Source organism: Sinocyclocheilus rhinocerous, unplaced genomic scaffold (assembly GCF_001515625.1).
Source record: "Sinocyclocheilus rhinocerous isolate Xijiao unplaced genomic scaffold, SAMN03320098_v1.1 scaffold4236, whole genome shotgun sequence".
Lineage (NCBI taxonomy): Eukaryota > Metazoa > Chordata > Actinopteri > Cypriniformes > Cyprinidae > Sinocyclocheilus > Sinocyclocheilus rhinocerous.
The window spans coordinates 123,959-139,427 of record NW_015624020.1 but is presented as its reverse complement, the minus strand read 5'-3'; the positions used below and the strand labels follow the sequence as shown (position 1 = coordinate 139,427).

Genomic DNA, 15,469 nt, shown 5'->3' with positions numbered 1-15,469 from the left:
CATTTCCGTCATTTCCGTCACACGCTTGAGGTATTCGGCCAATCACAGCGCACTGGATAGCTGGCCAATCCTCGCTTTTCCATGTCGGTCAAACCACCTCATGGGCGGGCCTTGGCCAAAGAAAGCTGCCATGGATTCCAGGCCTTCAGCCGTCAGTCTGAAGGTCTGGCTACGCGAGACTAAAATACCTCATTCATTCATTCACGCTGCACAAATTGATTTTATTGCTGAGATTTTTGCCTTATTTCAAGTACAAATATCTAAAAATTCTTAAATCATGATGCATTTCTATATAAGAAAAAATATATACGATATTTAGTCTTGTTTCCTGAGGTAATCAAGTAAAATTAATTTCCAGCGGGGTAAGAAAAATAATCTTAATGAAAAAGGAAACAAGATTATTTTTCTCACAGGACCACTTTCATTTTCATCATGCAGACACGGTAAATGTGACAAAAATGGCATGTCTTTTTATAAGGGATCCTGATTTAATTTGATCTAATTTATTTATTTTGCCATATCCACATGCATATTTATTTGAACGGTACCATTTTTAAATGGCGTTCACTTGATAAAATCTTGTTGCGACCTCTAAGTAACCTAATAATTAGAATTTCCTTTAGGATTTCCAGTGTGGTTGGATGCATTGATTACACACATATTCTCACCATCGCACCTTCCGAAAATGAAGCTGATTACTGTATGGAAAGGATGCCAGATGGAAGGGTAGTGCAAGATGTATGCCGTAACCACCACCACAGCTGTAAGCACTGTTGCCAACTAATTTTCAGGGGAAGTTGCTAAAGGAAGGTCGATTTGTTGCTAAAAGTTGCTAAATGACTTGATGTCATTGCGTGATGACGTCATTACGTAATCACGATGCAAAAATTGTGTCACTACATCAAATCTCAGTAAAAAATATATTTTTATATGTTAATTTAGATTTGTTCGTAAAATAATATAAATGCATAATATAATGTTAAAATATAAATAACTTTTTATATACAACATTGAATTATTGAACGAACACTTACACATTTTTGAAGGATTACAAGTTTTTTTTATTAGCTAGTGAACTAGTAAAACTACACATTTGTAGCCAAATAAAATTAAAAAATATCTAAATTTGTTGCTAGGTGCTTTTGGAAGAAAATTTGCTAGGGTAGTCTGAAAAGTTGCTAAATTTAGCAACAAAATTGCTAAGTTGGCAACACTGGGTAAGAGGAGGTTTAGCGCAGAAACTGCATACTTTACACGCTGTTCAGTTTCTGACAAAATAAAAGCTCCTCATAAATATAGTTATTGTAAAAATGTCTTCTGGAATAATAATAACAATACTTTATACTAAAATATGCATATTCCTGCATCATGTTCTTTGTATAAATTAGCCAGTAAGAAATACGACTGGCTGGTAGGGATGATGTATTTTTGTAGGCCAAGACCCGGAAACGAGTTAGCATTTCACTTCCGGTTCAGTCGTTCTGAACGGTCATTTCGCAAACATGTTGCTTTTGAAATCGCGCTTTTGCAAACTCAGATTTTAAGGGAAGATGTTTTTATATAAAGACCTTGGATCCTTAAAACTTCAAATAGGGATTTCAGTGCATGTCGTCAAAATATCACACCAGCCAGGTAACCTAAATTGGTAACCCCGATGTACATTAAATTGATCTTGTTACCAAAAGCAAAGAACAGTCTGTGCAGAATTCTGAGGCGAAAGCTTTCCTTCTTGCATTCATCTTAAATGTAATAATGATTAACAGATAGAAAATAAAAAGTGCGAGCGAAAAATCAGTAAAATATGATAGAAGTGCGATAACATATAGGTTTTATAGCGATTGAGGCATAGCGGTAAGCTGCGATGGCCGAGTGGTTAAGGCGTTGGATTTGAAATCCAATGGGGTCTCCCCGCGCAGGTTCGAACCCTGCTCGCAGCGAAATAACATTTATTTTCTTGTTTCCATAAGTTTTTTGTGATTATATTGATCTTAAAGACACAAATAATGCACGGCAAAAGACTGAAGGATTTTGTGATTAAATTAATTCCAGAATGGCATTTGTTTTATTTTTGGTGCTCATAACGAATATATTCATGTTTACCTAAATTAATGAGAAGTCTGTCGCTTTCTGATGACCTCTAAAAGTCTCAACTTTTCAGTGGCTGGGCGTTTCAGTGAACTGGAAGAATCGTTGGTCTAAATTAATCTTGCCAGTAGGGGGCGTTAATGTATTTTTTTTATTAGTAATGTAGTTCTTACTAGTAAATCTAGGCACAATTACTGCTTTCACAGTGGGCACAGTCTAGAGCCAAATATCACACCACTGCCAGTCTTTTTATGATAATGTTGTATTGTGAGATCAAATGCAAAATAGATTCATCAAAAATTCATGCAAAAATCCTAATGCATCCTTCTTTATGCATTCCACTATCCTATTATTAATTTAGGTGAAAATAATAATTGAGTTTGCTGGGTTGCAGGCATGAAAATGCTAAAGCTAACAGATTAAAAGACAAAAAATTGTCATATGGTTCTATTGTATTATTTTTATAATCACTGTCACTTAAAGGTTCTTATCAGGCAGCCATATTTCATATTTTATATTCCAGCAGACAGAAGGCCCAGAGGGAATGAGATTTTTTTTTTTTTTTTAAATACTGCGTTCAGCCCCTCCTCTCTTCCTCCTCCACCCTGTCTTCTACTCATAACGTGTGGAGTTGTGCGCTGAAGTGAGAGGGAGTGACATAGCAGGTGCGAGAACCCCAAACTGTCACACACATACACATGCACAAAGGGTGAGAAAGAGGGTGGAGAATGAAATCATTTCATAGAGAGAGAGAGATCCACACGAGAGAGTGAGGAAACAGAAAGAGTGATTGTGAGATACTGAAACACAAGCACAGAGGGACCATACAAGAGAGACAGTGAGGAGGGAGAGGAAGACGAATTGGAGTTAGAGGCGAATAAAGAGGGACCATGCTGAGGAGGAAGAGGAGCGTATCCTTTGGTGGATTTGGATGGTACGTTGCTCATGTGGAACAGCATCAGCTGTCGGCTATGTGGAAATGTCTGCCAGATGCCCTGTGATGTGCTTGCTGGTGTTTATTTATGGTTGTCGGCATGCTTGCATGTGCTGTTTTTAATCTGCATTCATTTGCTCTCTCCAATGATGGCTTTGCATTGATTTATAAGCTGAATGATTTACAGTGAGGAATATCACAATAATAGTTCTGTGTGACATCTAAAGGAGAAGATGTTAGGAGTGTCGTAACAGTTGATAGTAATAGTAGCATGTATGCAAATGAATCAGAGGGTATCTAGTCATCTGGATCTGCCCATTGTTCAGGTTCAAGTGTTGTTTTTTCTTTGCTCACTCATATGGACCAGGACTTTGCAAAAGTTGCTACAGAGACCTATTAGTCTGAAATCCATGTATAAACCAAGACAATTGCTTAGATTATGCCACAGTGGAATATGATGGGGACATTTATTAAGTGAGTAGCAAATATATTTTCTGTATGAAAAAGAAGATATTGCTAGGACTGTTTACAAGCTCTTTTTGTTTATTTCAAGACTGTTTATCACAGCTTTGTCTGTCAAATGCATATAATAAATGCAAAATTTGAATCAGCTTTTCACTTTCTCGCTCTTTCTTTTTTCATATGCATTCACAACTTCCAGAGAATCATTTATTGACCGCACTGAATGTCACCAATGTGTCAATCTCTTGTAGACATACTAATATTAATAAACGAATGATTATTAATGACTTGAATTGAAAGTGTTGCTCATGTAGTGTGTTTAGTTGTCTCTGTTTTTGTCCATGTAATGAAAGGCAATGGGGTCCAAAACTTGGACCCCATTGACATACATTGTTTGGACAAAAACATACAATACAGATACCAGCTAAGTTTCTGTATGATGCTCTGACTGAGATGCTGAATAATTTCTGTAATGTTAAATCATTTAAAAGTAATCGTAGATGCATTACAGTGCACATTAGCATGATTTCGCACCACTGTCCTACTTGAGAGCATTTCACATTTCCTTTCTCGCTTCCCTATTGAAACCTTGATCTCACACATGTTGGGTAAGTGTGGGGTTGTGATTGTGTTTTGTAGGTGTATGTTTATCATTACATGCTGTTATGCATCTTATTTCGATGGTGTGTGTGTGTCATCACCACACGGGGAAACGGTGAATATGAAGGCGACGGTTATGAAGGGTCAGAGCGAGTGAATGCTTTATTTATGATGCTACAGTTTCAGCTCTCCACTGAGGCTTTTACAGCTTTCAGCACTCTTCTACTTTCTCTCTTGCTCCTCCTCTACATCATCTCTACCTGACAACAAACATTTCCTTTCAAGGCTATTTTTAACAGTTTTTAAAGCTATTTGGCCATTTTTGATGTTTGATGTGTTCACAAGAGTGTGACAACATTCAGAATTTGCCTGGGAATTGCACAAGAGTGCTGGAGTTCTTAGATTTTGGGCGTGGGTTTACACTTACATTTTGGTTTAGGCTTTACTTTAGGTTGATGGTTAGGTTTAGGCTTAGCATTTGGTTGAGGATTGGGTTTATTTAGCCTTAAAGTTGACCCAATAGTTAGGTTTAGACTTTGTGTTAGGCTGAAGGTAACATTACACAGACAGTATTATGCTTAAAATTAGGCTGAAGGTTAGATTTAGGTTTTGTATTTGGTGTTAATTAGTTAGCATTAGGCTAGGGGTTAGGTTTGTTAATCCTTAGCGTTAGCCTGGGAGTCTACTCTTATATTTAAGCTTACCATTAGGTTGATGGTTAGGTTTTGGCATAGAATTAGGATGTGCCTTATGTGTTCGGTTTAACATTAGACTGAGGATTGGGGTTATTGAGCCTTGGCTGATGGTTAAGTTAAGGCTTGTTTCACACATACTCCGTCTGCTGTGCGTATGCGTGCAGAAGCAGCACGGACTCATTGTGCTTTCACACAGGACGCATTTGCAGTCCGCGGCTGTTTAGGCCACAAAAACATTTATCCATTATTTAGATTTCAAATCATGTAAAAAATAAAGCTTTTTCAGCATTGTGATACTCTTTTATCACAGTACAGTAACAATCTTTCATAGACGTTAGTTTAAAAGCAATAAATATAAACAACGTATTATTCATGCATTTGACTTCTAGGTTTGTATAATAAGTTGCTCAAGCAAGTGGCAACACATTTAAACATGTGTTACTTTTCTTACGTTAAAGCTATCACAAACATTTTAAATTAAAACTCACTACTGACAGAAACAGTCGACCCTCGTGCCTTTTCTTTTGCATTTAAATCTTTATTACAAGCAATCCCGCGGGTCTTAAAGAACTTTGTTTTTCTACCACCACAAGTGCATCTATTATGTTGCCTTGTTTATCTAAAAGTGCACTTTTCCTTGTTTTAAATCTAGCCAAAAAGCCACGTGTTTACTGTGAAACACAGTAGACTTTAATTATATCAATTTATTGTGAAATTACTACATTTCTGTGTCAATCCATGTTCATTTTTACCGCGAACAATGCGCTGTCGCTTTAATTCAGCGTGTGCAGCACAACAAAAATAGACTCGGTGCGTAAACGATTGCTGCAGAGCAGACGCGCCGCTCCTGGAACGCACTGACGGACCGCAACCGCGTGCAGTGAACGATCCGTTAACATGTGGGCGTAAAAAAAATGCAACACATACGCTCTGCAGACGGAGTATGTGTGAAACAGGCAAACCAAATTAAACCCTGTGGCTCGTGACGATACATTGATGTGTAATAACACGAAACGATCGGACTGTGCAAGAAAACGGACATTGCGGTGAATCAGAGGTAAAAAACCCGATATAAATAATGTTCAGTTTCTTGCACAGACCGATCGTTTCGTGTCTTTACACATCAATGTATCGTCACGAGCCGCAGGGTTTAATTTGGTTTTGTTTGTGTATGTTTTTTTGACTCTCAAAGCCGTGATTCCCATTCACTGCCTTTATATGACTGACAGACTGCAACGGTTTGAGTTAAAAATCTTCGTTTGTGTTCTACTGAAGAAACAAAGTCACGTACGTCTTGGATGCCCTGGGGGTGAGCAGATAAACATAAAATTTGCTGTGAGGCAACAGTACAGTAGGTGTTTTCATCCAAAGTTGTCAATTAAAAAAAGTGGCATATCACATAAAACATTTGCGAATAAAGCACCATTTCTATCCAGTGAGTTGAAGAGAACAAAAACATAACTTCCTGATAAACTGGGACTAAATATTACTAAGAAAAATAAAAGTTGCTGCAATAAGAGAAGCCACTTTGGGTCTTTGTTTATATTATAAATTACTTGGCTTGCACCTCAGAGCGCAGATGAAAAGCAATAAATGCCGTCATGTTATTTTGTGTCAAGATGCCTGATGCTTAATAACGCAATAGTGTGAGACAGTTCGGGGAGATGTTTCTAGTACCAAGTCATTTTGATGATAAACTTTGGCTCAGGTATTTCAGATTGATTGAAATAACATCGATCTGCTGGTTAGTCCATTTATTCAGTCACATGATCTGTTGAGGCAAAGTCATGTGAGTTTTTTTTTTGTTGTTGTTGCGAATAAAGGAATTTATTCGGCAAATGTGTTTCCATCATGATTCATGAGCATGTCTTCTTATCAGATAAACACATCAGACTCAGTTGAGTGCATATGATTTTTATGAGTATTTTTAGAATGTATGCACATCTTGGTGTTTCCAGCATATCCCAAAATGTGCATAAAAATAGGTGGATGGATGCATAGCTAGTATTACCACTGTGTCGCCCCCTATGTATTATTTGTAAAAGCATAGGGTTTATTTCATTTGCTGCAATAATTCTGTACTAAATGTTGCAAACATATGAGAACTGCATATAGGAGCCTGTGTCAGCTTTTTGCTGTGGGAAATTCTGTATCATGTACACACACACACATCCACACCCTTCCTCTCTCAGAATTACCCACATCCCCACCACACCCAGTCACTATCACACCATGCTTTTAATAGTGACACCTCAACAGTCACCTTGCACAAACAGATGGTCACACACACACACACACAAATCATAAGAGATGCTGATTTCATACAGAGTAACCTGCGTGTGAGGTACACTTAAACCACATTTAATCTGATTTTTACATCGTTAAGCTCTGAAAGCTCCCTCACTGTGGTGGACAGTGAGATGATGGATTGTCTGCTCTGCTGCACAGCACCAGAAAAGACACCATGCTCATGCAACTGTGTTTTCCATCTGTAATACACTTTACGTTTCACTTTGACATCCATTTATAACCCACATCTGAGTGTGTTGCTCAAAGGCATGTGCAGCAGCTGGAAATCTATTTTTTTCCCCCCATATTGCATGTACATTTGAACTTCATAGGTGCTGCGCGGGCATTGCATTATGTAGGTCCATTGGGTTTCACAGTCTCCTGCTAATATTTTTTGGACACTTAAGTTCTCCCTTATAATGAGTTTCTTTGCAAAATATCAAACCAAGTGGCATCTTCAAACAAACTGTCTCACTAAATCATCTCACTGAATAGGATGTTCCATTCCCTGTTGTTGTGTGTTTTAGGGAATCGGTCTAGTATAATAAAGAAAATGAGACACAATAACCTCAGTTACTTACAGTAATGGGAGTTGACAGCAGTACCCTCACGGACTGCTGCACATAACCGCTCTCATGGTTAGAAATGTTAAAAATAGCATCTATTAAAGGAATATTCCAGGTTCAACACACTAAAATATTGTTAATCAAGTGAATGATAAGTAATGTGCAGTGACTTTGGGGACAACACTTGAAAAATAATAATATAATTAAACAATATCATTTAATTATTATTATTAATTTATTATTTTTTATTACTATTTTATGTTTTCTTTTTAAGCGTTATTTTCATTTTTCTTTCTATGAATTATGTATATAAAGTGCTTCATAAAGGTAGACTATTCAAAATACAATAATTTCAACATTTTTGTAGCATTTAAAGCAGAAATGTAAAGTTATAAATCACTCAATTCTTCAATCACTTAATTCTTCTGTTAAAACGTGTGCATTGCGCTGTAAAATTGTAAGTTGTCATGGCAATGAAATTGTAAAATTGGATAGAACTTAACAGAAAAAATTAGTAAACAATTTCTTCACACTAAAATCATGTTAACACATATTGTTTATGCCTTGTTTTACTGTTAAAATAAGTGAGTATTTTAAAGTTTACAGATTGGTCATTGTAAGTGCATCACTTGTGTTAAAAATAATTAACGTGATTTTTTTTTTGTTTATATAAAAAAAATTAACTTGTTTTAACTACAACAAAAACATCATATGACAGTACATATCATGCAAAAACTGAGATGTCCATGTGAATCGAAAAATGCTTTAAAGATTAAAAGTCCTAATTTAACACTATACCTTCACTCTGCTGATAAAAGGAAACTGTGTGTGACACATAAATGTGTGAAATATCAAAAACAAGCTGGATAAAAATAAACGGCCACACCCTTTCACACAGCCTGACTCAACCTTGTTATGTTTTGATGCGATATTGTGGGTAGTCCGTGCTGGTGGGTGACCTTTTCTGCATGTCAACATTAATTGGGCATTAAGCTCACCTAGCCATGTCGACAACAAAATCATACAGGGATGATACATTACAGAAATGTCCTTTTTTAACCCCTTTTGTTCCTTTCATTCTGCCAGTTCAGTTTACGGGTCAAACCGAGCAAATTACAGCCATCTATGTTTGTTCCTTGATCCTAAATGCTTTCTTGTCTTTTCTCTTCAAATGCAGGGTTGACAAGTCTACCATTAGCGCCCTTCGAGCCCGGTGAGTACTGTCTGCACCGCAGACCCCCTCTCTCCTCTCCATCTCCCACAAAACCTGACAGTCTGTGTCCTCTTATCTATGCGTTTCATGAAAAGAGGTAAATGAGAGGTCTGTTGCTCAGAAGAAAACTGCAGGCAGTGCCGGGTATATAGGTTTGTGTGAGCAAAATGCTTAGTTCCTGTGTGAAAAGTATCATCTGTATGTGGTTTTTAGCATTTACGGTGGTTTTTAGCTTTTTTGGCCTCTTTTTAGGCCTTTTTACATTCACTCTTATGTAAATGTATATGGTAAACACTTTATCATGAGGACCACCATTATAAAGTACTAGTTATTGGTTATTTTTGAGTCCAGAATATGACCAAAGGTAATGCCTTGTGGCTCAGTGAGTGAATCAGATGTTAATTATTAACAGGCTCATTAGACTGATTCATAAGTCTTTTCAGTTGTTCATTAAAAAGATATAATTTATTTGTCAGTTTGAACTGTTAGGACTGTGACTGCCTTGATTTGAAGAAAATACTATATTATATTATTATTATTGACTAATATAGTATATTTTTGGGGCAGGATGACTTTAATTATATAAAAATGTATATATCATTAATCTAATTAATATTTATATTATTAATAATATTTTAAAACATTCTAAGATAATTAAAATGCAAAAAAAAAAAAAAAAACAGAAATCAAGATAAAAACTAAAATCATATTTTTCCCCTCAATATTTGTTGTTTTAATTGAAGAACATACAGCTCTTCAGACTTCTAGTATCACAAAATAAATTGTGGTAAATTTATTCACCTGTATTAATGCTCCTAATTTCTGTTAATAGTATTTTATAGTTCCCTTCCGAGGGAACTTCGAACTGCGTCCTCTAGGGGTCGCTATGGGGAACGCCTTCAGCGTGACCGGTGTCTGAAGCATACATCTAAACACAACAATGCTATTGGCGGGCGACAGCCTATGACGTCATTACCGGTGCGACAACAGTATAAAAGGGCGCCAGGAGAACACGTCATCCTCTTCTTCGTCTTCAGAGACTGTTTGTTTGAAGTGCATACTGGTAAGAACGCTGTTCTGTTTGTTACTAATATGGCGAGCACTAGCACTAGCAAGGCGTTTAGGAGGTGTGTGGATCCGTGTCCGCGTTATTTGACACCCGATGACACACACGATCTTTGCGTCATACGTTTGGGCGAAGAGCACGCGCGTGACGTCCTTGAGGGGGCAGCATGCGTTCATTGTGAGCTTTTTCCCATGAGGAAGCTCCGCTCTCGTTTGGCCCTTTTTTCGAGGAAAGAGGGTCAGCCATCAGTTCCTCAGGGCTCAGGACCCGCCGCTGCTGAAGTACGGAGGAAACTGAGCTCATGGGGTTCTCAGGTGGACCTGGTCGATGAATTAAAGAAGGGGCTTTCCCTTTCTCGTTCGTCGGTCGTGGATGAGAGTGAGCTGCTGGAGATTACGTTATTTCTCTGACGTCATCTGATCCAGCAGCTAGTGCTCTGCTGGCTCCCGGCCAGGAAGAGCAGGAGATGTCAGATATAATCGAGGAAGTTGAGACTGAGTCCTCTCAAACCTCCTGCCCTGCGTATGAGGAGCTGCTTGAGGTTATGGAACTAGGAAGGTGGCGCCTCGTGGTCAGCTCGATGAGCGCTATCTTTCTGACCATAACCCTTCAGCCCAGGTGAGCCTTCCATTTCTTCCTGATCTTCATGTGGAGATCGAGAAGACTTGGAAAAATCCGTTCTCTTCGCGCATCCACAGGTTTCAGCAGACTAGTTATGCCAACGTTGAGGGGATGTGCAAGAGCTGATATGAGAGGGTGCCTCCCATTGAAGAGACGCTAGCCTGCTATCTCGCTATGGGAGAGACATCCTCTCTTAGGGCTCCCTTCTTTGCCATCCAGAGCCCTTCAAATTACATCTCGTCTGAATGGCAAGGCTTATGCAGCAGCAGGTCAGGCTGCGGCTTCATTGCATACCATGGCAATTTTGCAAGCCTACCAGGCTGACCTGCTGAAAGACCTGGATAAAGGTCAGGGTCTTTCCCTTGAAGAAGTGTCTGAGCTGCGCCGCACTACGGATCTCGCTCTCCGTGCCACCAAACAGACCGCCACTGCCATGGGCAGATCTATGGCGGCTATGGTGGTAACGGAGAGACATCTGTGGCTGAACCTGGCTGACATCGGGACGAAAGAGAGGGGCTTTCTCCTTGATGCGCCGGTCTCTCCTTCTGAACTTTTCGGCACTTCCATCGAGACCGTAGTCGAGAAGTTTAAGGAGGCGAGGGCGCGCTCAGCTGCTTTTAAGTCCTTCATTCCACGAAGGCCCAGTTCTCAGCCCAAACAAAGGGGTCCTGGCCCATCTTGGTCTAAGGACCAGAGACAGGTTCAGAAGGCTAGTGTCGCGACACGAAGGGTCAGAGGCAAGACCTGAGAGAGGTGGACCAGGACGGACCTCCCTCTTAGAGTATTTACATCTACCCTCGTCTTCCTCTCCCAATTCCCCTGTTAACCCTTTCCTGCCCTAATCAGACTAAGAACCTCCATGCAACCGGCATTACAGTCTCCGGCTGGACCAATGATGTTCCGGTTAGCTTCTATGTCTCATAGAACTACCTACTGAAGGTCCGGGAGAGACAGGCGCTTGAGCCATGATGGAAGCATTTCCTTTTCTCTTCCAGTGAGCCTCGCTGAGGATGCATCACTTACGCTGACTGGCAGGATCCTGACGGCTTGTAAACCCCGTGCTGGCTGGACTCCGACTCCGAGTCGTTAGGCTTCCTCGAGAGGCCTCCTTGGTCAATCATGTCCTCAGTATAAACACTGCAACCTCAGGACCTGCGGGCCTTTGAGGTTTTTCTCTCCCAGGTTGAACTTATTTTGGAGGCACTGTCCCCCGTTGTGCTCCCTGGGTTGCTCGGTCTCGCCTTGAGGGGCCTCTTTAGACCTGAGCTGGGGATTTTTGGTTGAGCCTAAGGGCTTGCCTCTGCCTGAGAAATCCCATAATTACTCATATGATCACACCAAGTAGTAAAGCCTTTTTGTGACTTCCTTGGTCAATTATTTCTATGGTGGGAGTCTGCAGCTCCCCCTATTGGAGTTCTATCTGCGTTCTGAGCATGGTGCTCCCCTCTCTGCAGGTGGGTCATTACAATCTGAATGGGACGTCTGTTTCTTCTCTCTGCGGAGAGTCGAGAATCTTGCTCCTGGGGGTTTTTACCATAAGTAACAGAGCTTCCACATCGGTTGGTGAGTTCTCCGACTTTGGAGCCTGGTCTGATTCCTTTTATAGATAAGTGCACACGCTAGCTCTCTGTGCACTTCTTGAAATTCCATAATCATGGTAGGTGTGCACGCTGGGCCTTTGAGCACCTTTCTAAAATCCTTTATGGTAAGGGTGACGTGATCTACTTCGTCCCCTTTCTCTGAGTTTATTTAGGCCGCGGATCCTTACCTGGGCTTCACTCTTCTGTTTTATCTCTGTTGATACCTGTATGGTTGAGCTTGGTAGTGCTCCCCCTTTTTCCCCAGGGGTTTCTTTGAGCACTCCGCTCCCTCCTAAGTGTCTGTGCTGCTCTGTGTTTAGCCTTATAGGTTGTTAGGCCATTTCTGCCTCCCTATTAGGTTGAGCTTGGTAGCGCTAGGCGGAGAGCCCTGTTACTTCTGAGCAGTTAGATCCCGGCTCGCCGTGGTTGCTGTGGCTTTTAATAACGGTATTTCTAAATCCATATCTATGGTAAGTGCTCACGCTAGTTCTTTGTGCACTTTTTCTAGTCCATATTCATGGCAGGTGTGCACGCTAGCCTTTGTGCACCTTTTTTAAAGCCCTTTTTGGGTAAGGGTGGCGCGATGCTGACCTCGTCCCCTTTCTCTGAGTTGGCTCTGTCTCCGGTTTTACCTTGGGCCCACTCTCCGTGTACACACTTTGTAGTTGCTACTAAGTCCCCTGGGTATCTTATGATTCTCAGAGCGGGAGGTAGTCCCTGTGTTACAGGCCAGGATATGGGCTATGCCAGCCCTGGTTCTTGGCTGTATCCCCTTAAAGCAGTGGTCGCCAACCCGTCGATCGCGATTGACTGGTAGATCTTTATCACTGTCCCAGTAGATCCCGAAAAAAAAGCCTGTTCATAGGCGCCACCTGCTGTCAGAGAGTGCGTCTCATTCAGACCTGCTGTTTTTGTTTCGTGCAGATGTTTTATGTAGCAAAGTATCAGAATCCAATTTGCTAGTTAAAAAAGAAAAGAAAATCTGAATTCTGAATCAGCTATGATCGGCGCATCACTAATTAAAATACTAAGTAAAAGGCCTAAAATTTGAAGTACAATCTGGGATGTCTTTTTCTATCAATTCTTCAATAGGTAGATCTTGTCTTTCATAAAGGCCGAGGTCAGGGATCTTGGGCCTAAAAAGGTTGGTGACCACTGCCTTAAAGGAATCCTTTTTTATGATTCCAAGCCTTGAGCTTTGCCCTGGGCTCTGGCTTTTTATAAGCCAGCCCTTACAGGTGAGTTTTTTGGTGCACAGCTCGGGCCTTTGGCCGTAGGGGGTCATATCGCTAACAGCCGTCAAAAACGTCCTAGGGGCAGCTCCTCTGACTTGATTGAGTTGGTACTTAGTGCTCACCTTAGTATTGGCATGCACTCCCCTCAGCATGGCAGTGTGGGTATACCGTTCCCCATAGCGACCCCTAGAGGACGCAGTTCGAAGTTCCCTCGGTAGGGAACGTCTCAGGTTACGTATGTAACCCTGGTTCCCTGAGGAGGGAACGAGACACTGCGTCCTCTAGTCTCCTCGCCATGCTTCGGACGTAAGCTTCAGACAAAGAAGTGGATGACGTGTTCTCACGTCATAGGCTGTCGCCGGCCAATAGCATTGTTGTGTTTAGATGTATGCTGCAGACACCAGTCACACTGAAGGCGTTCCCCATAGCGACCCCTAGAGGACGCAGTGTCTCATTCCCTTCTCAGGGAACCACTGCTCTAATCAATCTAATCAGATTGAATCAAAATGTAGCCCAATTTCATATTATAAGATGCATCCCTATCATTAAGTAAATAATCATTTTTAGAACAAATATTCAAACCCTTACTTGTTGTCTAATTAATCTGATTTTCATTTGTATGTTCAGATGTTAGCATTGAGTTTTCATCCATCCATTGGCAAAGTTAAATATTTTCCTTCTCATCAGTTAAATATTTTCCTTCTGTTTTGTCATGTAGGGTCAATTTTCCCCAGTAAGAGCTATGCTGAATCTTCATTGGTAACAGCATTAAAGGGTTAATCTGTCCTGTCTTGCCAAATGTTCAGATTCGTCCTCCACCTGCTTGCCATCCATCCGCTCATTCACAGGGTTTAGCTTATTATTCATGCACATGCATCTCCAGCATTATCCTCACACACATACACACACAAACAAACAAACAAACAAACAAACAAACAGGGCTTGAAGAACCTGAAAGGCTCTGATGAAGTGGTTTGGTAAAGTGCTCGGAGCATCAGAGTGGAAAGAAGCGTCGCTCTGTTTGCGTGTATCACTGCATAACCCTGAATAGGGTCGTGACTGCAGATCATACACATGGAAATGATCCGGTTCTGCCTGATATCGGCCTTTACAGGACCAATTCATGGTTTGCTTTGAGGTGAATTGATGAAAGGCGAGGGTCATTAATATTTCCATTGTGTTCATAAGTGTTTGAAGGATGGTGTAGACCACATATCTATTTTTAGAAATCCCACTGGCAAGGTGAAAACTAGGGTCCTTTATGTCTGTAGACCATGTATGTCTAGACCATTTGGTATTATATAATTTATCTGAATTAGCAAGCCCTAAAGGAGTCGTTTTTAAAATTTAATGAAGAATGACACAAATTGCTACAACTTCGTGATGTAATTGTAGTATGTTCTACTATAATCTGTTGCTTCGAAATATAAACAAAACTGAACGTTTTGGTATGATTCTTTCCTTCATGAGTTTATAATTAGTGATTATGATCATTGAAAGAATCAGATCATTAATAACAATGAAAATCAGACCATCAATATTATTGACGAAAAATGGCAACAAGTCAAACAGGAAAATATTCCGTTGTTCCGTTTATACAAGTTTATACAGTTTTATTCACATTAGGGATACACTGATATTCATTTTATATAATATTTTCATGTTATGGCTGGTAATCAATAAATAGCCAATATTAAAATTCAAAAAATAAATAAGTCTAAATAAATAAAATTAAAACACTAACTAAAACTCATTATAATACATTATTTGAAATTCAAGAGAATTTAGACTTTACAATATTATTATGTACAGTATAAAAAATGGGTATTCATTTTGCTATAGATCAGGGTTGCCAGGTCTGCATAACAAAACCAGCCCAATTGCTACTAATCGGGTTCAACCGTAATATTACGAAGCTACGAGAATACTTTTTGTGCGCAAAAGAAAAAGAAAAAAAGGCTTTATTCAACAACTCGTCTCCTCTGCGTCACCCTAGCGCCAATTTGGAGAGTATCCACTGAACGCAAACAGCGTATGCTGCTCTGTGTCAGCTGCGCACACAAACTTCTACTTCTACGAATTGTTGAATAAAGTCGTTTTTTTTTTCTTTTGCGCACAAAAAG

The 15,469-nt window shown here is 40.0% G+C and overlaps 1 protein-coding gene and 1 non-coding gene across 6 annotated transcripts in view; both read left to right on the top strand.

The window, feature by feature from the left end:
* Nucleotides 1–1,855: 1,855 nt before the first annotated feature.
* Nucleotides 1,856–1,937, top strand: trnas-uga (transfer RNA serine (anticodon UGA)). The gene has a single exon. It is a non-coding gene; the product is annotated as a tRNA-Ser (tRNA).
* Nucleotides 1,938–2,704: 767 nt separating this feature from the next.
* The window catches only part of LOC107737605 (rap1 GTPase-activating protein 2-like), a 46,039-nt gene continuing 33,274 nt past the window's right edge, over nucleotides 2,705–15,469 (top strand). For 4 of the 5 annotated variants that reach the window (XM_016549183.1, XM_016549175.1, XM_016549191.1 and 1 more), the window contains exons 1-2: nucleotides 2,705–3,019; nucleotides 8,809–8,844. In XM_016549183.1, coding sequence (XP_016404669.1) covers nucleotides 2,976–3,019; nucleotides 8,809–8,844 — 80 coding nt within the window. In that variant the 5' untranslated portion in view covers nucleotides 2,705–2,975. The remainder of the gene's footprint in view (nucleotides 3,020–8,808; nucleotides 8,845–15,469) is intronic. The other variant, XM_016549197.1, reaches the window with a different exon arrangement.